The sequence below is a fragment of the Corapipo altera genome, unplaced genomic scaffold (genome assembly GCF_003945725.1).
Source record: "Corapipo altera isolate COAL_440 unplaced genomic scaffold, ASM394572v1 57, whole genome shotgun sequence".
Taxonomy (NCBI): Eukaryota; Metazoa; Chordata; class Aves; order Passeriformes; family Pipridae; genus Corapipo; species Corapipo altera.
The window spans coordinates 5,680,968-5,703,719 of record NW_020884905.1 but is presented as its reverse complement, the minus strand read 5'-3'; the positions used below and the strand labels follow the sequence as shown (position 1 = coordinate 5,703,719).

The 22,752-nt window shown below is 44.8% G+C and overlaps 1 protein-coding gene across 1 annotated transcript in view; it reads right to left on the bottom strand.

Annotated features, from left to right (window-relative positions):
• Positions 1 to 22,719, bottom strand: part of DDAH1 (dimethylarginine dimethylaminohydrolase 1) — a 58,936-nt gene extending 36,217 nt beyond the window's left edge. The window contains exon 1 of the mRNA XM_027651712.1: positions 22,411 to 22,719. Within this exon, the coding sequence (XP_027507513.1) occupies positions 22,411 to 22,716 (306 nt within the window). The 5' untranslated portion in view covers positions 22,717 to 22,719. The remainder of the gene's footprint in view (positions 1 to 22,410) is intronic.
• Positions 22,720 to 22,752: the final 33 nt, after the last annotated feature.

Genomic DNA, 22,752 nt, shown 5'->3' with positions numbered 1-22,752 from the left:
AACTGAACTGCAACATCTCAATTTTAAGATAACTGAGACTTTTTGGTGGTTATTTTCACTTAATTAGGATAATTGAACCTTTCAAGGGAAACTGTTCAAATTCGTCAGTTTGTGTAAATAACGGATGACTTCTGTTTCCGTTGCTCTGAAATGGGAAAAGGAAGTCTGGAGGATGCTAATGGGAGTAGTTCTATCCAGAATCACATTGATTTAAAAATGGGCTTAATCTCACGCCTACTACTGCAGAGCCCACTGGCATGTAAAATATTTAGAGATCTCTGTGCAATCCGTGAGTCAGAGGGGAATGGCCGGAAGGAGCTCGATAGAGTGCAAATATCCATCCTGACTCATTGCTACACTCTCTTTATCACCCTCCTAAGCCCAGTTGAGGACCAAGCTGCCACAGCAAAGAAAAGATTGTTTGTACTTCTACAGCCAAACTTCTGCTTTCATTGACCAGTTTTCAATCCAAGCTTCAGATTTTGCTGTGGAAGAGTTTCCTCTATGCTATCCATGTGGCTATATTACTATACAAAACCAGAGCTGAGTTTATGAAATCCTTTATGAAATACTATTGAAAAAAATAAGCAAGACCAGAAAAGCACTGCTGGGATTAGGCCCACATTGCAAGGACACAAAGTGACAGAGGATAAGTCACAGACTTATCCTTTCAGCTACAACTATGAATCATGACCAGAGCTTTTCCTGTGCCACACTGGACACCAGAGTGAAACCCCTTGTGAGTAACAGGGTCCGGTCCCAGGAGATCGGGACAGCCCTCCCCCAGCATCCCAGCCCCAGCTTAATGCCATTATAGCAAAGGGTCCTTCAGATCTCTGGCACAAACTTCAGCTCCAGAGATCTGAAAAGTTTTTCACTCTATTTTATGGTGATTTATCCATTACATCTGCTTATATCTCATGTTTTAGGCTCTGTTTTTCATCATCCCTTCCCTGAGACATCAATATTCACAGCAGAAGAGAGCTGACACTGTTGTTCTTTCTACATGAGCTGCCTCAAGCTGCCACTCGCTTGGCACCCACCTGAGCAAACCCCCACTTAAAAATACAGACTTATTACCCACCATTTTTTCAGTAGGTCTTGTTCTCCAGGTCTCTCTGGAGGCATGGGGCAACTTGGTGGCATTTGGTAGGAGACTCACCCTTACCTCCATCCAGGCACCACACAAGCGCTCTGATCCCGTGTCACTCCCAGGAAAGAATGCCATGGTCCTCACAGACTGGGTGCAGACCAAGACAATGAAAAACTGCAGAGTGCTGAAACTGTTTACCAATTCAGCAATGTGCCCTGGCAAACTCATGCTGCCCCAGTCACCAGTAGCCTGGGGATCTGTCCCGTTGCAAGCAGAAACCTTGTTCCGGCATCTTCAAACAGCCCTTTCCAGGTACAGCAGATATGCTTGGCTAAATAAGTAGCTTTCTTTGGCAAGAAAGAGTGGGTCGCCCAAGTTGGTTGGCAAAATTCACCTCTGAAAAGAGGATTGTGGTTAGGGAAAGGAATTTGAACACACTGAGCTCCACACTGTCTTTAATACTAGGACAGTCACAGGTTTCCACTCATAAGGGCTGATGATCCTTCAAAGCAAGATGAAGGCAGCAGGGTACTGAAAGTGTCAGGAAGACGCATTAAGTGCAAAAATACCGTAGCTGAGAGTTTCTGTAAATGCACAAAGACAGAAATTAGGCAGATAAAAAAAAGAAGCAGGTACAAAGTAGAAGGTGCTTATACATTTATTGCTTTTGTAAAGAGAAGTTTCCTATTGACAACACTCAATAGACAAAACAGAGCTTAGGAGATTTTTCCATCTATTTCCATAAGGACTAGATCAAAGAGTTGAAAGGAATGTGAGCAACAGGGCCACAGGGAGCTGGGGCACAGGCGCCTTGGTCAGGGAGGGAGTCACAGGTGGGAGTGGGATCTGGCATTTTGACTTCAATCAAGTAGCAACATGCAATCTGTGTCATGTACTACCAGCATCACCACATATCATCAGCTGAAAAAGTGCTCTTATGTCTAGAAAAAAAATACACTGGGGACTGATTTTGCCTCTGCTCTGAGCAGACTATCCTTTGCCTGGATGGAGGCAGATGAGATATAATTTTTTCCATCCCCGAATTGCTCTGCTGCATCTCTTTTGGGAGCTCTGCTACCACCTTGGCCACAGTGTGTGTGTGAGGGTATTTGTGCTTTGGGGAAATCGATGTTACTCAATGGCTGACGTAAATCCTGCGTCGTACAAGGCAGCAGAGCAGAATTCCCTCATTCCCTGTTTTACCCTATAAGGGCATTCGATGATGGCGCTGTAAACCTGCGCCTTCGCACAGATTTTCTGCAGCTGCTGCAGTACAGCAAAGCCAAGCCCAAGTTTGGATTCTTGTGTGTTGTGATAATCAGCTGGGGTTTGGAAAATCCTTCAAAAAAATCTAATGTTCTGGCAACTTAGGAAGGCTTGTGAAAAAAATAGCAGTTTAACATCTGGAACAAAAAATACTCTGAGGAAGTCCAAGACCAACAAGGCACAGAACATTTTCCCCCCGTAACTGTTACTGTACAGCACTTTCTTGTCCCCAGTTCAGTGAAACTGGAACATTTGCATCAAGATGCTGAAACATTTTATTGGAAGTCATGCTGGAAGGTGGAAAGATAAAGACCTATTCATACATTTGAACATTTTTTAAATTTTCTGGCTTTTGTTTATTTTTATTCCTGTCCCATGAATTTCCTCGGTCTTTTAATGCATCTTAATCTTCATCAATATTTAACTCTACAGCAGAAATACTGCATACTTTGTTTTACAATTTAACTTGAGAGTAGAGGGGTGAAAAAACATCTATGGAAAGAAGAAAAACAGTCAGTTCTAACGGAAACGACTTTTCCTTTTTCCGCATGATGTCCTGGAAGAGTGTCAGGGAGAAGGATGAAAGAGAAAGGTGGGCAGTAAGAGCACCATGCTATTTCTGAGAATTAGGGTCATCATTTAGCACACTCCACTTCCTACCTCTGGGTCTCAGGTTTAAGACCTGCCTAAGATCAAGACCAAAAAATATTTCTCAATGACAGACTTAACTCTCAGCAGATATTACCATGTAAGAGCAGTTCTTGCAGTAAAAAAACTCCTGCAGTATCTTTACAGTGAACAAATAACCACACACATATATAATTACATACACTATGTATATATATGCACATCCATCCATACATATGTACAAGATCCTTTCAACTGGTGATGGGAATTCTTAGTGAACTGTCGCAAGCTAAGAGAGCTTTCACATGATTTTCAATATTACCTGGAATAGCAACTTCTCATTGCACACAGCCAGCCTTTAAGAAACTTTCCAGGATAGAGCAACCTGTGCAAACCGATGCATTCTTGTGCTGCCAGCCATGCTCCACATGACACTTTCATTGTACAATGCCAGAGCCTACAAGAAAAAAACACTGGGTTTGTGTTTCCTTTGTCTCTTACTGAAATCTCTAAGTTCAGATCACACCCTGAAAAGTTTCAGATATCTAATTTTCCAGCTGCCCATTCTGCCATGGAGCAGCACTTCTACCTGGGACACTGGTAGTCTCCATGCATCTGATTAAAAATAAAATTCAGAAAATCTCACAGAAAAAGTGTGATGAATTAAGCTTTCCAACACAGTATTTTCAGTGTTGGTTATGAAATACTACATGACTTTTCCTTGAAAAAAACCAGTGTTCCTGTGTTTGGACAAGCTCATGCTCTGCCCTCTAATCCAAGTCCCTGAGTACTCCTGCAATATCAAATCAGACCCCACATACTGATTGCAACAGCACTAAAAGAAACATGGAGCTCCCTGCATTCTGTCATCCACCAGTGTCCAAAAGACCCTAAGACCCTGAAGAACCTGTGCACAGCCTCAGATCAGCCAGAGCAACTGGATACAACACAGCTGCTCTAGACCTTGGATCCTTCCAACAGGAAGCAAACCTAGACCTCAAACACATTTCTATTTCCATGTATTGCACAGAGGATTTATACATTCTGATCCTGCTGCATCAAGCTCTCTCCTGCAAAAGGGACTTGGACTTAGCCGAATGGAGGAGCTCGGCACTTGCTGAGCTCATTGCTCCATGTGATTATTTCTAAGAAAACTCGCTAATGTAATGGACAGCAGGAACAGGTTCTGTAGTACTCAAGTCTGTGAATGTGTTTTGTTTAGAGCAGAGGGGGATGATGCCATGCAAAGCCCTGTTGCTCAAGAACCCACACAGGCTAAAGTGACTTGAGACCTCTCTGGATTAACCACAAAACCAGACAATTGATCTAATCAATCTCATGTGCAGGCACACCTCCCAAAAATGGGGAAATAGTGAGAAGAGAGGAACTCTGACAGAACCACCTGTGGAAGGTTCAGATTATAGAACCAAAAGGTAATTACATCTCTCCATTCCCAATTGCAGCTGAACTCTAGTGTCACATCAACAAACACTTGGCACACAAAACAACAGCTTTCAAGTGCTCTTACAGAAATTAATGACTCCTTCCCAGCTCTGCAGCTCAGGAGGTTCATTATTTGCTTGTGGGCAGATAGAAAATGGTACGTCCCTCCTCAGATGGCTCAGCCAAGGGAAGCTACAGGTGCACAGCTCTGCTTTAGCAGAGTTGGCAAGGGAGAGCCTGGCCACCAACCAATGGCTCCAGCAGGTAGAGAAAAAAAATGCCTTCAAATGCTAAGGAACCAAGTGAGAGCCACAAAACTCATGTTAGAGAAGAACTTGTGCCACTGTTTTGTTGCTCTGAATATGGAACACTACTCAATTAAGCACAAAGCAAACCTCAGCAGACAGGAAGAGCTGAGATCAGGAGAACTAAGAGTTGGTTTTCAGTAGGCTCCTTGCAGAACAGCAGTGCTGACCAGCGATGGTAGGCTTTCTGATGGTTTATTTGTTCATTTAAGATTTTCCCTCTTGATCAGAGCAAACAAGATCAACAGGCACTTCAGAAAGAGTACAAACGAGCTTTTTAATCATAGCCTTGAATTTTTTCCAGGCTCATGAGATGTACACCAAAATGCTCTTCTCCAAGTTGTTCCTCTTTTTAAATACAAATAAGACACATCAAATGCTCTCCCATTTCAAGCAAAAAAAAAAAAAAAATCCCTAAACTCCCCTAAACACAACACATAACTGTTCATCACTGCCTTGAGGCAGAAGACGGACCTACAACTTAACAGTATGTCTGGACGTCCAGCGGCATTTCTCCAGTGAGGAGCCAACCTCCACCAAGGATCCTGGCACAAAAGGTTTTCAGTGTCTTTGGAAGTGTTTGTTGCTGAACAGCTACTTGATAAATCACTCCTCTCCCCATACACACACACAGTTGTGATACGGGGACAAAAATTAAGCCAAGCAATTGGTATAAAACCAGTGCTCCTGTCTCAAACTCAGTGCATCATTTTATGGATTTCCATTCTCCTTCTTTTGGGTTGCAAACCATATAAGCTTTGCAAAAGGCTGCAAGAGTCCATCTTCTTTCTTTTGTCTACAATAAACCTTCTTAGAAAGCAGTAGACAGCAAGAGGTCTACCCTTTACACACAGGCAGGATAAGTGCATCCCACGATGCACACCTAACCCTCTCTCCAGGGCTGAAAAGCCTCCAGACACACAGAGTAATGCTTCACTATCGCTCCCATTCTCCCCCAGTATCAAGCCCACATCTTGTTCACTGCATTTTAATCCTGCAACTCCTTACCCTACCTGCCATAGCTAATTCCTCCCTTTCAGCAGCTGGCTACCCAGAGGACGCTTCTGTTTCACTGTTACACTATACAGAATGTAATGAATCTTTAATTAAATGGGCTTGATGAGGAAAGTCATTCAAATCAGGCTTCATCAGCAAGACAAAACCCCAGCTGCCTTTCCTAAAGGATATAACGAAGCACAGTTTTAACTACCTGGAATCCTATTTCAGCACTGCAGAACAAGAGTTCACAAAACCAGCATTTGTTAGGAAAGCAGAGAGTGGCTGAAAGTGTTTAAGATCTTGGAGGCTATTGGGCACGTTTTAAGCCATGCAGCTTTTATGGCAATTTCTTCATAAACCAGGAGCTTCTAACAATCTAACATGCTTAATGCAACCACAGGCAAGAGTGCAACTGGTTTCACAGGAGTTGTCATTTGCATATCCAGCATATTATAATCAGAAAAAATGGTGCAAGCGCCCCAGAAAAGGCACCTCTGCGAAGCTTATTGTAGCTCCACAGAAACAGAGAAAATAAAGCACACATCGTCAGCACATCCTCCATGTGCTTCTCATCCCTTTAGGATGCAAGCAACACTGGGAGCTTCTCTTGTTTAATCTGCACAAAAGGATTCATGCACTCTGTGCTGAATGACTCTTCACATTGACTTCAGTGGAAATAAGCTACCCTGGATTTCAGAAGAAAAAAAGCACTAACAGAAAGTTAATGAGGTACAAACCAGGTTATGAATGGACCAAAGAAAAAATTCTCCTAAAGCTATTTCCTGCCCTGCTGTGATCGAATACATGCCTTTTAAGGGCTCACCTTACTCACCCTCCTGCCTTTCTTTAGGCAATGCTTCATTGTACCCCAAGACTTTCTCCACTTTTCTAATCAGTTTCCATTATGTGCTTTTCCTTTAAAGTCTCCCACTGTTACAGCTCCACCAGGAGCAATAATGCTGAAAACGGCAGCATAGACTGGCTACGGTCTTTTAAATAGTCTTGAAATGGAGCCAAGGTGGAATAAGTCTACTGGACAGGGGGGTTAAACACTGGGGCTCTTACTGCAGTGCCTGCATCCCTGCTCCTGCCAAGGCAGCTCTGCACACAACAACATGGAAAGTTTTAGTGCAGAGTCTAGCCTAGAGTAAGAAAAAATTCCTGACCTACAAGTTTTAAGAAGGAAGTTATGAACGAGGAGGCTGGATTTGGCCCCCAGCAAACCAGAGGGAGACCTAAAGGCAGAGCACAGAGGCAGACCAGTTCTGGCAGAGAAGCACTCAACCCATACAGGGTTTTCCCTGTTTCCTCCCCCACTGGAAGAAGGAAGGTGATCCAAGTTTGCTTCATGTATTCACTTCTTACTTTTATGTTGGAAACAGAAAACCACCACCATACCTCTGCTATCACTTCCAATGAACCATTTTACTCACCTTCAAATATTTCTCTCACAACCACATTTCCACCTCACCAGCTTACGCTCACAACTAGCGAGGCTCAGAGCTGGCTGGCAATCTGATGAGACAGGCTCTCACAAGAATTTCCTGCTTCTGGTTCGGCCAGACATACTGCAACAACAGACATTCTCGCAGTATTTTGGCACCTCCGCTCCTTGTTCAGGCCAAGACCCAGGAATGCAAGTGAAAAAAACACTTTTTAATTTTTAGAATTTTAAAATAGCTCCTCTCTCTGCTGCCGTGGGTGTCTGGTTGGCTTCCATGCTCAAAAGACTGCTTCCAGTGAGATTAACTGAATTTGGAAACTACAGTGCTGAAGGTATGACCAAAAAATTTGCTTCCCAGAAAACAGCTTGGTAAGACACCACCACAGTAGGGCGGTGGAGCAGTTTGCTCCAGAGAAGCAAGTGCTATGGAAAGAACAAATGACTGACCTTCCAAGTACACTGAATTAGGTTTTCCACGAGTCCTGGGGTACTTCCAGTAAGCATTTCAGTCAAGATGACCTAGCTGGGGAAAACTCTGCATAGGAGCTTCAGGCAAGACTTACAGATCTTTCATGCATGTTCCTCAAAGTGCAACTCATGATGAAGCGAGGAAGCCAGAGTTTCCATATTTTCTGGTCTCTTCTATTGAATTACCATGCAAGCCTGCACTACAGCTGGACAAGGCCATTTCTCAGTGTGACTAATGTCTCACAGTAAACACTTCAGACACTTGCAGTCTGTTACAGCTCACACCTGTACTTCAGGGAGCATTTTTCTAGGTGTCACTGCTTACCAATATAATTCCCACTGATAGATCAGCTTGGGAAAAAGCCTTGCTGGAAATTCAAAATTTGGGTCACATACAGACAAATCCTCTCTCCTCATCCCAGGTCTCAGCTCACAGGAGAGCTTGGATGTGTGCCCATGCCTCTGGCACGAAGTAAGGACCACGATGGACACTGTGGAAGGTCCTAGCTCCTTTCAAGAGAGGTGATCTTAGACATTTTTCTAGTTGTTCACTGGAAATGCAGCTTCCTACAGACTGTGTTGATATAAGCAGCAGTCAAGGCACTTTCAAACACACCTTTCGTACCTCCAGCCTGTGATGGAATGCTCCTCTGCCTCATGCTTAGCTTTCTTACAGCAGTAAAAGCAGGGGAAGTGTGGACAAAAGCACTTTTTGTGAAAAATGTAAATGTCACTCCTAGCATATAGGAAGCTCAAATTTTTAGTGTGAATCTGGAAATAGAAACCCAGACTTCATGTGAGTGCCTATAGCTGGGTTGGGCTCCTAAATCATGCATAAGCTCAGGAGGAAAGAGCCTGGTTTTCAGAGGCACTGAGCCTTTACTTGCCATTCAGGGCCCTGGCCATGGGTCAGAGGACACATACCACAATTTGAGCTGTTATTCAGGCACGTTCAAATACTTTAAAAATATTCTGTTGATGATCTCACTGACAGGAGTTATCACTAACGCCTGTGTCTGTGCAGGGCTGAGGGTAATGCCTTGCACCAGACAGGGTATGCATGACAAGGAAAGATGATGTTGATGGCAGTCACCTCCTCATCCTGAGCTCCTCTGGAGTACCTTCCCAAAAAGCTAAATGAGCGCATCTATTTTCTGTTAGGTATAAAGGAGCAAACCTACTGAAAATCTCATTACTACAGCAGTCAGCACATACAGGAGACATGTCAGATGCTTTATGTATCAACAATGAAGTGACAGCTTTCCCATCCCTGGAGAGCATGCAAAAACCAAGGCACAAAGATTAAGTGTTCTTTAAAGATCCATACTCCATATGGATTTAGTTTGTTCTTAAAACTCATTGCAAGATATATTTAATATTGCTACATGCCCAATTTATTATTATTATGAATGCAAGTTCTATTGTGCTATTAACCTTCATGGTTAACAATGGCTAACACCTTCATGGGCACCACACCACAGTCCAAAATCTCCTAGTGAATATTTAAGGCTAAGAAACACTTTAAAACAAAAACCACATCTCAAATGTTACATTATCTCAGGCTTTCCACTACTGAAAAACATGACCACGAGACCAGCTCAGAGAGATGACAAATAAGCAGACACAAGAGAGGAAAGAGTTTAAGTGCTTTAAACTAATAAGACTAATTACAAGCTCTACATTAAGCACTGGCACCTTACAAGATTGAGCCCCTCTATTTATATACTTGCGTCATAAGCACAAGCCTTAAGGTTAAAAGAAAAGGTCCCTCTGCTTGAATCCTAACTTAACATATAGAATACACAGCAATTGCCTGTCTTTATTCTTTCACTCCTTCCTGGACTGAAACAATTAACTAAATCTACATCCAGCTCCCCCACACTCCTTTCTGCTCCAGATCCCACCAGATTCCCACCAGAGCAGGCAATCAATGCTTGCACTTCTCTGATGGACACCTCCAGGCCACTTCCCATACTGAATGCATCCTGCTAGTGCCAAGGCTGCAGTACATTCCATCTAACATCACTGTCCATATGTATTTTGTAGGACTAATAAAATTAAAATGGGTTTTCAGTACTTTTCATACAACTCCCAAGAAGTCCAGTTTGCTACTTCATGGCAGATGTAGGTGTGTGATGAATCTGCTTTCAAGAATGCAAAACAGGGCACTATTTTTAGATGTGGTATCAGGATTTATATAAATCTGAATAAGACCTTACACACTGTTTTATTAGCAGCCCTTTGTTTACATTCCATCTGGAGAAATGCAAACCCGTCTCTTAAGAAGTTTTAGGAATACTGTTGCATGTTAGAGGGCTGGCAGACCTTTAGAAGCTCCCATTAGGCTTCTGGTTTGTGTGCAGCAACCTTGTAGAGAGGGTAAGGAAACTAAGCAAAGTGGAAACTAGGTTAAAATCAGAGAAGCCTGGTGCAGAATTACAAGCAGTGCCTTTAGTCTTTAAGATGAAGCGTGGACAGAGCACATTTCAACTGCACAAAAGCTTTTGGCGGTTTCTGGTGGCTGCTGCCATCTGTGCCAAAGTTCCCCTAAGGATGGAGAAATGAGAAAGTCTTGCTCAGGAAATATCAAAGTCAGTACATGAAACAGCAAGCCCCAGGAGGGACAGGACACGCTTGTAGCTAGCAGAGGGGACAGTCAGGGGAGTATTTTCCCACTAGTACCACAAACCCAGCTGCCTTTTATCAGAGCCTGGATAGCAGTCGCCCTTCTTTGCTTTCTCTTGCCTTGCATTTACTTTTACTACTTTCCAGTCATCCTGCATGGCCAGGATACAGTGTCATAGAAATGTGGGCTGCAGGGGAGAGATGGTTCCAGCTACTGAGTCAGGGAAAACCATTGGGAGTGTTACCGCAGTCAAGAGAAGGCACCAAAGCAGATCTGCAGCACAAGAGCTTGTCTTCCCTGCCCAGCAGACTGTGATACCCACAGGTCCCAGGCCCTCACAACCCCAGTTTGATCAGAGCATCGCTGATGCCACGGGTCCACACCAGACTGATGTCTGAGAAGACTTTGGAAACACAGCCACAGAAGAGTGATTACCATCCAACACTGGCCACACTAGTTCTAGTCCTGCTCCTGTAAAAGCTCTCCAGTCAGCCCTGCACAATGCACAGCTGGTTTGATGCTCTCTTGTCAGAAATGCCTTTCAGGCTGCTCGTGGCATTATCTCAGATAGCAAGATGGATGCCACTGCTGGCAGCCTGCCATTCTTCAAACCCACCTAGAAATGGCTCCTGCTGCTGCCTTTTGCAGGCATAAAAAGACCAGCAGTTCTAGTTTGCAAATTTATAGTGATTTGGTTAGCTGTAAAATCAGAATATAAGGTCAGACAAGAGTGGTACCCTATCCAAATGGCTCCTTGCACTCTGAAAAATGAATAACTATTTCCTATCACTGATGCCGGTATTTTCAGGCTCATTCGATCTACATCATGCTATTCAGGAAAAGCCTGTTGATCATCTCCACAGCACAAACTGCAGATTATCAGCTGCCATCAGCTGTCCCACAAAAACATATACCCCAAAGCCCATGGGAGACTGTCCTCCCCAGCACTTTTCTGCAAAGGCTCTTCTAGGACACTCTCTTCCATAATATTAAGCCTGATTCTCAATATATCAAACCTCTGTACACCAAGCATTCAGTGCTAGGCCTTTCTAAGAATCATTTTGCAAAGCTTGGATGGCAGTATGTTTTCACAGCTGATGTGGAAAACCTAGAAACAACATTTCCCAGTGAGAAATCTCTGCTTTACAAAGTATGCACTGTTTCTTAGGGTTAATCTGACTTGCTAAGGGCCGGGGGAGTGGAATTCTTTTATACTTTTGACATAAAACATCTGTCTTCCTGATGGAATCATTCCATTTTCTACTATCTGTTCTAGGATGGATATACTGAGGCAGGGAAGAAAAAATAAATCAACATCTGACCTCAGAGCACCCATTGCTTGTGCTAGTGATTGCCCATCTTATACCATCGGACACCCTGAGTAAGCTTGAACACAGGTTTCCCCTTGCCAGGTGGGATGGAAACAGCAAGATCTCTGCAAGGTTAAGGCAGGGCATCCGCCTCCCAAACAGCCAGTCCTTGGACAACTCACGACCTTCAGGATCACAGCAAGTGACTCATTATGAGTCTGCTAAACAGCTATCAGTATTACAGCTTATTCATAATACATGAACAGCTTAAGTGGGTCACAGAGACCTGTATATCCAAGCAGCCTGACTCCAACAGCGGCCAGTACCGGCAGCTTAAGGAAAGAATAACAGAAAGAGGACAAGTATAGAGTGCCGCCAACTCCAGTATATTTTCCCTAGCTTATTGTAAGAAGCAGTGCACATATTTCCAAAGCCAGCTATTGCATCTGGATCTTAAACAGCTATTGATGGATCTTCCTTTCATTAGTTGGCATCCAGCTGTACTTTTGCCCACCCCTCAACATCCTGGCAACAACTCTGACAGTTCAGTAGTGCATTGCATGACAAAGTACTTCCTTCTGCTGGAATTTGCTGCCTGGGTATTTCTCTGGATGTTATTAAGTTTCATACTATCATTCCCAGTTCATTTGCTCTGTACCATTTGAGATATTGTAGAACTCTCCTATTTCTCTGCTCCCCTACCCAAAATAACTTTGAGCTGAAGGCATTTATCTAATTAGTGTCATTTCATATAGGAACAGTCCTACACTGCGGCAAGATCTTCTCATCCACCCCTACCATTTCTCCTTATTCTGCATTTCCAAAATGGGTAACGAGAACCTCACACAGCATTTCAGGTCCAGATGAATAACCAGTCTGAGCCAAGTCAAAAAAATGGCCTTTCAGCAATACTGGAGGCACAAAGCCATGAACTAGCGAATTAAACTTCAGTGAATACCTGGTGACTAGCAATAGCCATGCCACTTCTCTGTACAGTGTCGGAAGAACATGAGGTACATCACTTTTACTATATTAAGCACAGTGATGACAGGCACACTCAGCTATTTGGGTAGGTGAAACACTCCAAAGCACTTGTACTGCTTGCAAAATTAACTCCTAAAGGACTGCTAAAAGTCTCTCACTTCTACATAGAGGCATTGTCTGCCATTTACTACTTACTATCGCTGGAGAGCAGGTCAAAAACTAGCTCCATCTCTAAAACACTTGTCTTTCTAGCCTGGGTCTGCATGGAGATGACTTATCTGGGAGCTGCTGGTCTGCAGCTCAAAGGACATCAGCTATACTGAAGTGCAGAGACACATGCACAAGCAGAATTCTTATCCTACAAGATCATCCTTTCTGAGATATGGGATTCAGCTTCCATGACAGCTCTTACATTAAGCCTCAGAAAAAGCAAAGAGAAATGCAAAATCACTCACAGCACTGTCAACAGTGTCCAGTTATGTAGCAGTTTTGTTTTGGTTTGCTTCAGCGGCCAGCTGGGACTGAGCTGAGACAGATGATTTCATCTTGCCAGAGATTTTCAGTTGGCATCCAGAGACAAGCATGGATAGCCAGATCCTTTACTATTAACATACATAATAAACCTTCCAAAACAAATTATCACAACAATTTTTTAAAGATTATGCCAAATACTGAATCTCTACTGACACGAAAATGAGTTCTGCAAGTCTTGAACAAGCTGATTTTTATATACTTGTTTGGTTTTGATACTGACTCCAAATGACAGAAAAATGGCTGATTACAGCTGACCTGTAGGTAATCACTGGCCTTGGATGAATGTAAGACCCAATTCAGGTATATCTCAGCCATAAAACATTCCACTTATCTTCTTTCTGAAAGAAAATTTCTAATACTGCTATAAGAGAGGCAGCAATAAAAGATAATGTCACCTGATGCTGTGGGTGCATCATTTATCTTCACCCTAGTATTGTGACTGTCCAGATCTGGGACCAAGAGTGAAGCTCTCTTACACCATATACTTGATTAGAGATATGCTCTTATAATAAATACAAAAAAATCCCAAGGTGGTTTATTTTTTAAAGTAATGAATGATCAGTAATTACTGATAGTAATTTCTTTCTTGGTAGGAACACATTCTCCGCAGTCACCAACTTCTGGTTGGCAAGCCTGTCATAAGCAATTACTTCTACACAGATGTCTGTATGTACCAGGGTAACTTACAGGCAATAAAGACAGTTTTGTATAGATAACTTTTGTTTCAGGTCAGGCATTTAATAATCAGGTCTACATTTTTGATCCAGCATTATTTACCAGAAGACTTTTGACAAAGACAAAAAAATCCTCTGAAACTGCACAACACAAGCATACACAGCTTTCCCAGACTAATCTGAGCTGCTAAACCCTCAAAATATTCAGCACAAATGGTGTATTGCAAGTTAAAACTTGCTATACAGTCACTTCCCACAGCATCCTCAGTGCCTGCTGCAGAGGCAGAGCACCTATTCCAGAATCACTTTGGAGACCCAGCAAGCAAAAAATAACCAGTAATATTGGTAGAAATTAAAGTTCACATGGTTGTTTTAGTAGGAAATGTCACTGCTAAGACCAGTCATCCTTGCTGAATGGTCATCCTTGTCATCCTTGCACGCCCTGGTTACCTCAGCAAGTAGAACAGTTGGAGACAATAGTTTAAGTGCACAACTGGCCTTGGTGATACAATGTGGTTTTGGGAGAAATAGTAACAAACCAGAGGTTCTTGCCTCTGCCACATTTATGTTTCTACATCAGAAGTGTCTTTTCCTTAGTTACGGGGGTCCAGGTAAAGAGATGGGACTGGAGGCAAGTTTGCAAGTGGAAGCAAGCAGGAGGCAGAGGAGTTAAAATGAAGATATACGCTTCTGTGCATGTGCGTGTCCTAGCACACTGCTGCGAGCAGCTACTCACTGTGCCATTGGTACAGCATGGAAAACCTCACTGGGGACTTTGCTCTCCATATCATAGCATTTTGGAAGCCGACAGCCAGAAGCAGAGCACCCAGGAGCTCTTCTGCATCACATGCTCTGCTCCACCATTCTCTGAAGATGCTGTCAGATCTCATGATGAGCAAGACAGCCCTGTCATGTCTACATGTCAACCCTGTCTTTGCAGAGTGTGTAGGGAGTTACAGGCTTGTATGGAGCATAGGATTTAAAAAACCTGTTAGGCAGACTACACTGGGGATGCTCTGAACCCATCCTTGAATCTCAAAATTCCAGCAGTGACTGTGGTAGTTTTTGCAATGTTTTTAAGTAAGGCAGTTACAAAAAACCTCCAACTATTTAGGCTCAATTTGGAAGTCTGTGCAGAAACTTCTTAGGGAAGGAACAGGGTAGCTCCAAGCCATGTGTATAAGTCAGAGCAGCAGCAAAGACTCTTTTCACTTGGAGGAGATGCTTACGGTTATTTGGAACCTTTAACCACTTAGCATTTGCACTGAACCATAAACTCACCAAGGGCTATTTATCACAGCCAAAGGAACAGTGATTAACAACGTACACAAGATGACATCAGACTTGTACAATAATAATCAGTGTTCACAAGAGATTATAAAACAGAGTTCTGGCCTTTTTTAATCTTCTGGTCAGCAACTGGGATATTCATGAGAATCCTGACATCACAACTCAATAACAAGGTCTAAATATGGCTTCTGCTAGAAAAGCATGAAACCCAAGCTGCTCCTAGACTGTCCTTAAATATTGTTTTGCAGTTCTATAGATAGAAAGCAATTATAATGAATATAGTCCACATATATTGATCTGACTAGAAGCTACTTCCTAACATTTTCATTAAATCTGTGATCACAGAAGCAAAATTGAAAATGAAAAACTATAATTCTTGGCAAAGCCAATTCAGCCAAAGTGTCAGCCTTATTAATGTAAGGGTCAGAGCTACATCAGAAATTAACTTGAAGACCAAAGAACCACCTGCCTGAACCAAAAGGCCTCACTTAAACTGTGAAGTAGATGCAAGGGACAGAGGTGTAGAAACAAATCAAACTACTTTTGAAATAGTCTGCTTTAGGAGGCTAAAACATCTCTTCTCATGTATGCTGATAATTATATAGGCTCTTAATAAAGGTCTACCTCATTCTGTCTAAAGGATTGTTATTTTAAACTTCTCAGTACTGTTTAAGAGAAACTTCAGTACTGTTTAAGAAACTTCTTATCTACTGCATGCTTTTCAGTTAATTTATATGCTAATACAAAAACCACTGAAAATTTAAGCTAATGAAATAATTAAAGAAAACTCTGAAGTACATTCTAATGAGAGTTATTCTGTTGCTTTCTGGAACCCATGATGGGTATCACCTCTTTCTTCCTGAAGAAAGCTTCTAAGTGACACCAGCCAATCATAGGCTCGAAGGACAACCAAATCCCCCAAAGTGGGGAAAGGACCTTTGCACAGGAGTTAGCAGGGCTCATTGAAAGAGCCTTAAACTAGATTTGAAGAGGAAAAGAGATAAAACCAGGCTCACTAGAGCACAGCAATGTCTGAAGGATGGTGTGGTAGTAAGGGCCTTCAGTTTGCTGTCTCAGTGAAAGTAGTGGATGGAGATCCATGTGGCATCAAAGATGCAAGGGTTACTGATGCATTAGGCCCATCTGGACATGGTGTTTGTGAACAGAGAAGGACTAGTGAGCGATCTGATGGTTGGAGGTCACCTTGGGCACAGCAGTCATGAAATAAGAATTTTTGATTATTGCAGAAGTAATGAGAGATGCCAGCAGAACTGCCACCTTGGACTTCCAGAGGACAGCCTTTGGCCTGTTTAAGGGACTGGTTGACAGAGTCCCTTGGGAGGCAGTATTGATCTGCTTGAGAGTAGGAAGGCTCTCCAGAGGGATCTGGACAGACTGGATCAGTGAGCCAAGGCCCATGAGGTTCAATAAGGCCAAGTGCCAGGTCCTGCACTTGGGTCACAGAAACCCCATGCAGTGCAACAGGCTCAGGGAAGAGCAGCTGAAAAGCAGCCCAGTGGAAAAGAACCTGGGGGTGCTGGCTGACAGTAGCTAAACATGAGCCAGCAGTATGCCCAGGTGGCCAAGAAGGCCAATGGCATCCTGGCCTGTATCAGAAGTAGATTGGTCAGCAGGATCAGGGCAGTGATTGTCCCTCTGTGCTTGGCACTGGTGAGGCTGCATCTTGAATCCTGTGTCCAGTTCTGGGCCACTCACAACAAGAAAGACATTGAGGTGCTGGAGCGTGTCTAGAGAAGGGCAACAGAGCTGGGGAAGGGTCTGGAGCAAAGTCTTATGACAAGCAGCTGAGGAAGATGAAGGTGCTCAGCCTGGAGAAGAGGAGGCTCAGAGGGGATTCTACAATTACCTGAAAGGAGATTGTAGTGAAATTGGGAGTTAATCTCTTCTCCCAGGTGATAGGACAAGGGGAAATGCCCTCAGGTTGCACCAGGGGAGGTTCAGATTGGATATTAGAAAAAATTTCTTCACCAAAAGGGTTGTCAAGCACTGGGCTGCCCAGGGAAGTGGTTGAGTCACCATCCCTGGGGGTATTTAAAACATGTGTAGATGTGGCACTTAGGGACATGGTTTAGTGATGGTCTCAGCAGTGCTGGGTTAACAGTTGGTCTCTACAGTCTTAAAGGTCTTTTCAAACCTAAAAGATTCTATGATTCCAAACGCAGGTCCTTTGGTACTGGCATGTGCTGTAAAATAAAATAAAACCCCCATAACCTAAATAAGTTCAGGAGCCAGCAGAGCCTTAAATCCATTTCTCCTGAGCCTAGCTTTTCTATTACTTTGGAATAGACATCATTATCCTGCAGGACCATCTATATCTACAGAGAGAGTGGAGAAAGTGTCTTGCACTTAGTAGTAGCTATGTAGTATTACCTGAGTGTATACAATACATAAATAGCTTACTAAACTGTTTTTGCTTCTGTTGTTTTCAGAAACCTCCACCAACTGCCCCTGAGAATCATCCCTGCAAGCAGTAAGCTGCAGCTGGGACAGCAGTCCAGCCCAGGGTGCAAGCTGTGGTTCATATACAGCTATGTAGCCCTGCAGAAGCTATACGGGGTGGGAGAGGGCAGCAGCTGAGGCTGCTCAGCACTGAGGAGCAGGTTACCTGGCCCAGCACAGCTGGAAGCTCTGCAGAAGCACTGCTGTGGACAAAATCCTGCCACCTAGCAAGTAGGTTTGGGAAGAGGTGCCCAGAGGTGTTCAAAATGCCATTAGGTAGTTTCTCCAGTTCTTGTTGAGAGGATGGGATTTAACAAACATACTCCTTAGCTGCTCATCCTGTCCTCACTGCTGAAGGACTGGCTCTCCTACATCATGCAAATGCAGTCACAAGTTGTTTGCAGTGTCTAGGGGGAGCAGGAAATAACAACAGCCTTAGATAGAAGTTTCCTCTCAACAACCAAGGAAGGAACCACAGTGAGCTCTTCTGCAGCAGCTCTCAAAGTTGTCCCAGCACCAGCTAATTCTCCCCTGTGTGACAGCTGAGAAGAGGCCAGGTCACTGTGGGTGCATTTTGCTGAGCTTCTGGGTTTCCATTTATCTGCATAAGCACAGAAATGGTGGAAAGGCTGTTTTGTGCTATCCCAAGCACATTAAGACAACTTAGGCAGCAAGAGCAATGTGCTGATGAGGGCTCTTCTCAGCAACTACCCCCGTTGTGTTCAGAAGGTGACGTTGAGAGTTTATTCTAGAGGAATAAACAATTGAGAACATACTGCTGAAACAAAAGGTGCTGGAACTGACAATCTGATCAGCGATCATAACATTTCCACTGGAGTTACTCAACTTGAGCATCCACTGCACTGGTGACTGCACACAGCTAAACAAAACACCAGCTTATCCATACTGGCAATCTACTTTGACTTACTTCAAAAGCCTTTACCTTTCTGCCAAATTCAAAACTCCCCAGAAACTATGAATTTTAAAATAAGTTCAGAAGTTGATAACACAGAAACATAATGCCTTGAAATAAGTCTGACTTGCAAATAAATCATTAAATGCATGACTAATTTTTCTACTTTACTAAAAAAAATACTGGGTTCTTTCCCAGTACTGCCTGAACACGACCAAATTTAATTCAATTCTTTTTTCTCCTTACAATAACTTGGAGCAAGAACAGACATAACCCCAGATTTTATTTTGTTTTGTTCCAGACAGACAATCAGTAAAGAATCCAATGTTGCTGGGGGGATAAGCAATAGTATCTATAAAGCCTGAAAGCTCAATCAATGCTATTACAAACTACTGCAGAAATCTGTCTGCTGCATACAGTGTTACCGTAATTGGCGGCAAGCCTTCTTAATAAGGAGTCTAGTCAGTGAAAGAACATGCTGCATCAGTTCTTAAATATTGCATTATGGGTTTTCAGTAGCATGAAACAGAGGAGATGAAGACAGTACTGCTCAGTTCATGCATCGGGCAGACAGTTTATCAGAAGGCACAATGCATGTGAAACAGCACTGTTCCAGCTATGTATTCAACCAGGCTGTTGTCTTGGGGATGCACCTTGGCAGCCCCCTGTGCCCTTCAATTTTCTCTGGTCTGATCAGGCTTCAGAGCCCAACCTACCACATGCCTCTTTGGCAGATTTCCTGGACACAAGTCCTCCCTCTATTAATTCTTTCCAGAAATGGTACCCTACAAACCTGTTTCCCTCATCCCTTCCTTCCTCCACTGCTCCTGGCTACTCTGTACAAAAATCCACCTAGCACTTCAGAGATCAGTAAGACAAGTCCAGTTCAGTCCTGCCTTGCAGGGACGCTCAGGTCAGGAGTGCATATTCAGGAACTGGGCTTCACTGAGTTAAGCCAAGCATACGCCAACTGTACTGCTAAAGTATTCATGGGTTTGCACTTACATTACATAAAAAGAATAAGAGATTGCACTTTCAGAAACTGGTGCTGTACGTAGACTTCATCCACCCCCTTTCCCTTTTCGTCACCCAGTAGGAGTGACAATGCACTACAATAGCCTTGGTTCATTTTCACACCAGGTTTACCTCAGCGGGCTTGGTCAGATCCTTCCTTTCCTGGGGCAGGACTTTGCATTTGTCCCTGTTCAACCATGAGGTCCCCATGGATCAGCCCCTTCCTTCAGCCTGGCAAGGCCACTCTGAACAGCAGCCCAGATCTCAATGGTATCACCTTTCACCCTTGCCTCAGTTGGAGGCCATTGACAGCTCAATAGAGATGCCACTACCTCTTCCAGGTCACTAATTAAGGCATTTAACAAGGCAGATGGTAGGACAGGCCCTACAGCAACATCACTTGCCACCAGACTCCAACAACTATTTCAATGGGGAATTCAGAGACTGAAAAATACTTTGGGAGACTGCTGACAGCCACTCACTGGGATTAACAGGAGGGTCAGGAGCAGGTGCTGGGCTCCCTCAGCTCAGAGCGGCCACACACCTTGGTGCCTGGACTTCCTGAGCACCTGTGGCTGGTCCCTCCAGAACCAGTGATGGAGGCAGCAAGAGCAGAGAATGACTACAATAGGAAACACCCTCTCATGCAGCTGCAGCAAACAGCTTTTTCTGAGGAGCTCTTTATGAAAGCCAAGATGCCCAAGGCAAATGCCAAGCCCTCCACCACAGCTTGCAGAGCTCTGGGCAAAGTAGACATGTATACACTCCTGCTTTCTAAAGCCTTGACCATCTCACTGTTTTCAAGATGGCACACTACTACTTGTGGGGGGAGATGGCAGGCCCATGGAACCCCCGGGTCCCCTAGAAGTAGAAGAGCTAGAGGCGCTGAAGGGAGTGAGACCGTTCCCCTGAGAAAGGTGGAGATAACTGCACATTCCCATGGAAACAGCCCTGAGAGCTGGACAGTGCAAGGTCGAGCTGTATAACAAACTGCAGGTGTTGCATTCCTGGGTGTTTTGCAGAAAAATGTTTATAGTGTGTGTGTATGGGAAAGTGGAACTTGGTACCTAATAAAAAGCTGCCTGCTGCTCTGAGCAGGCAGACATCCCTTTGTCTCACCATCCTCTTGTGTGTTGTGTGTCTTCTTCCCCCCTTGGACCGGGACCCGATCGACAGATACCCAGCGACAACTACTACTCAAACAAAGCAGACATACCAGCTAAACACAACTGACAGTCACCATGCTGGGAAAGGGGGGGATGCCTTGGAGGAGAGAGGAACCAGGAACAGGCAGGCATCATCCTGCAGAAATCTTCTCCCCCTTTCCACAAGGCACTACTGTAATGATGCTCCCAGGAAGAAGAATTGTTGTAAATAAGAGTTAAATGTTCAGACAAGCATACTACAGTGCCATGCATTGTTATAGCTTTAAAAGGATATTTGTTCAATTATTTTTTCTGTTTTATTTCACAGAAAACTCAAGGAAGGGATTGCTCCATCATTCAAGAACACTAATAAGGTTTAAATTATGCTTTAGAGCTCTGTCCCTCCTCTTGTTTCATGACTCTGCCTGAACAAGTCACCATGGAAAGAAGCAAGCCTGTTCTCCTAAAGGAGAAATTGTACAAATGGCAGCAGAAGTCACATAAGTACATACCGGTGAAAATTCACTGGGACTCTGGCTAAAAAACAGCTGCTTTTTAGAGTAGCATGTGGCAAACACTGTACTCTGATGCTGTCACTCTTAAGAGCATTCAGATGTGTTACAAAGAGTAAATACACATGGATACCCACAAGGAATGTATGTGTACAAGATGTGTGCAGTATCTCAGACTGTTACACTGTTGGGAAAATTCAAGTAAACTTTGTAATTTATAAAAGAAAGGCACTATATAAAAAACCCCACCCAAGTGGAGCATCTCATCCATTGCACTCAATGGCCAAGAGGAGCTACTGCTATACTAGAGCTACTGGCCTGTCCCACAGGCACAACAGCACATGCCTGTGGACCACAGGATGCACTGTGGTACCAAGGATGGGAACCAAAACAGACAAGACGAGTTATGTCAAAAGATTCTCACAGGAAGGCAGGTTGTCACTGTACTCATTTTGCAGCTTCAAACAGGGTAAGGTTTGTTTAATTTGCTACTCACAGCTCGTTGAGGAGATAACTGGGTGGTACTTCACTGCCTGATGAACTAGTTTATGAATGGGCTGAGTATGTTAAAAAAGTATTAAGAGTATCTAAAGTAAAGCTCCTGTGGGTGTGCGTCCTTCACACCTCTCTCCAATGAGTCGGCCTGCGTCCCCGGTACATCCACACTCCTCCAGCCCACAGGGCCTGCAGTGGCTGCACAGGGAAAGTGAGATCAGGTTCAAGGGCATTCAGGCTAACACCGAGTACACCAAAACACACGCCAGCTCTTGCACACAGGCCAGTGGGTACAACTACCACAGATACCAGTGATGCACTGCCTGGGGTTGAGCTGAGGTTGAACATGTAACGAAAATGGGGTCTGCATGGAGCACTGCTACACCGCAGACAGAAACCTGCTCAATCGGCTGGCGACCCATCCCGCCGGACCGGGCCGGGCAAGCTGGCAGGGAGCAGGAGCCCGCACGCCCCAGAAAGGATGAGTCATAGTTTACACTGTCCACTTGTCTTCAGAAGCAGCACACTGCTCCCGGTAGCCCCAGAGCCGCCGGGCTCCGCCGCACGGGTCTCGGCTGGCGGCAGCGGGATGCGGGGCTGGAGCCGCTGCCCGCGGCCGGTCCCGCCGAGCAGCGCTGCTGCTCCGTGCGCGATCCCCGCCGCCCGCACCGCCGCCTCCCGCCGGGGCTCGGGGCGGGCCCGGGGATACGCCCGACGGCGCGGCCACCCCGAGCCCACCTGCGCGGCAGCGGACATCGCTCCCCGGCCCGCACCGCCCCGCACCGCCCCGCACCACACCGCATCGCACCTCCTTCCTGCGGCTGGGCGCGCCCGGGCGGGTCAGGAGCGCCGTCTCCTCGCAGACCACGGCCACATCCTCCACGAAGACGCAGTCGGGGAGGCTCTCGTCGGCCGGCAGCTCCAGCACCTGCAGCCCCAGCTTGCCCCGCAGCACACCCACGTACAGCTGGTGCTCCCGCTCCGCGCGAGCGAAGTCCACCTCGGGCCCCGCCGACCTGCGCAGCGCTTGCCGACACAGCGACTCGGGCAGCGCCCGCACCACGGCGTGCGTGCAGCGGCCGAAGGCGGCGGGGCCGCCGCCCAGCCCGGCCATGCTGCGCGGCGGGAGCGGCGGCGGTTCGGGTTCGGG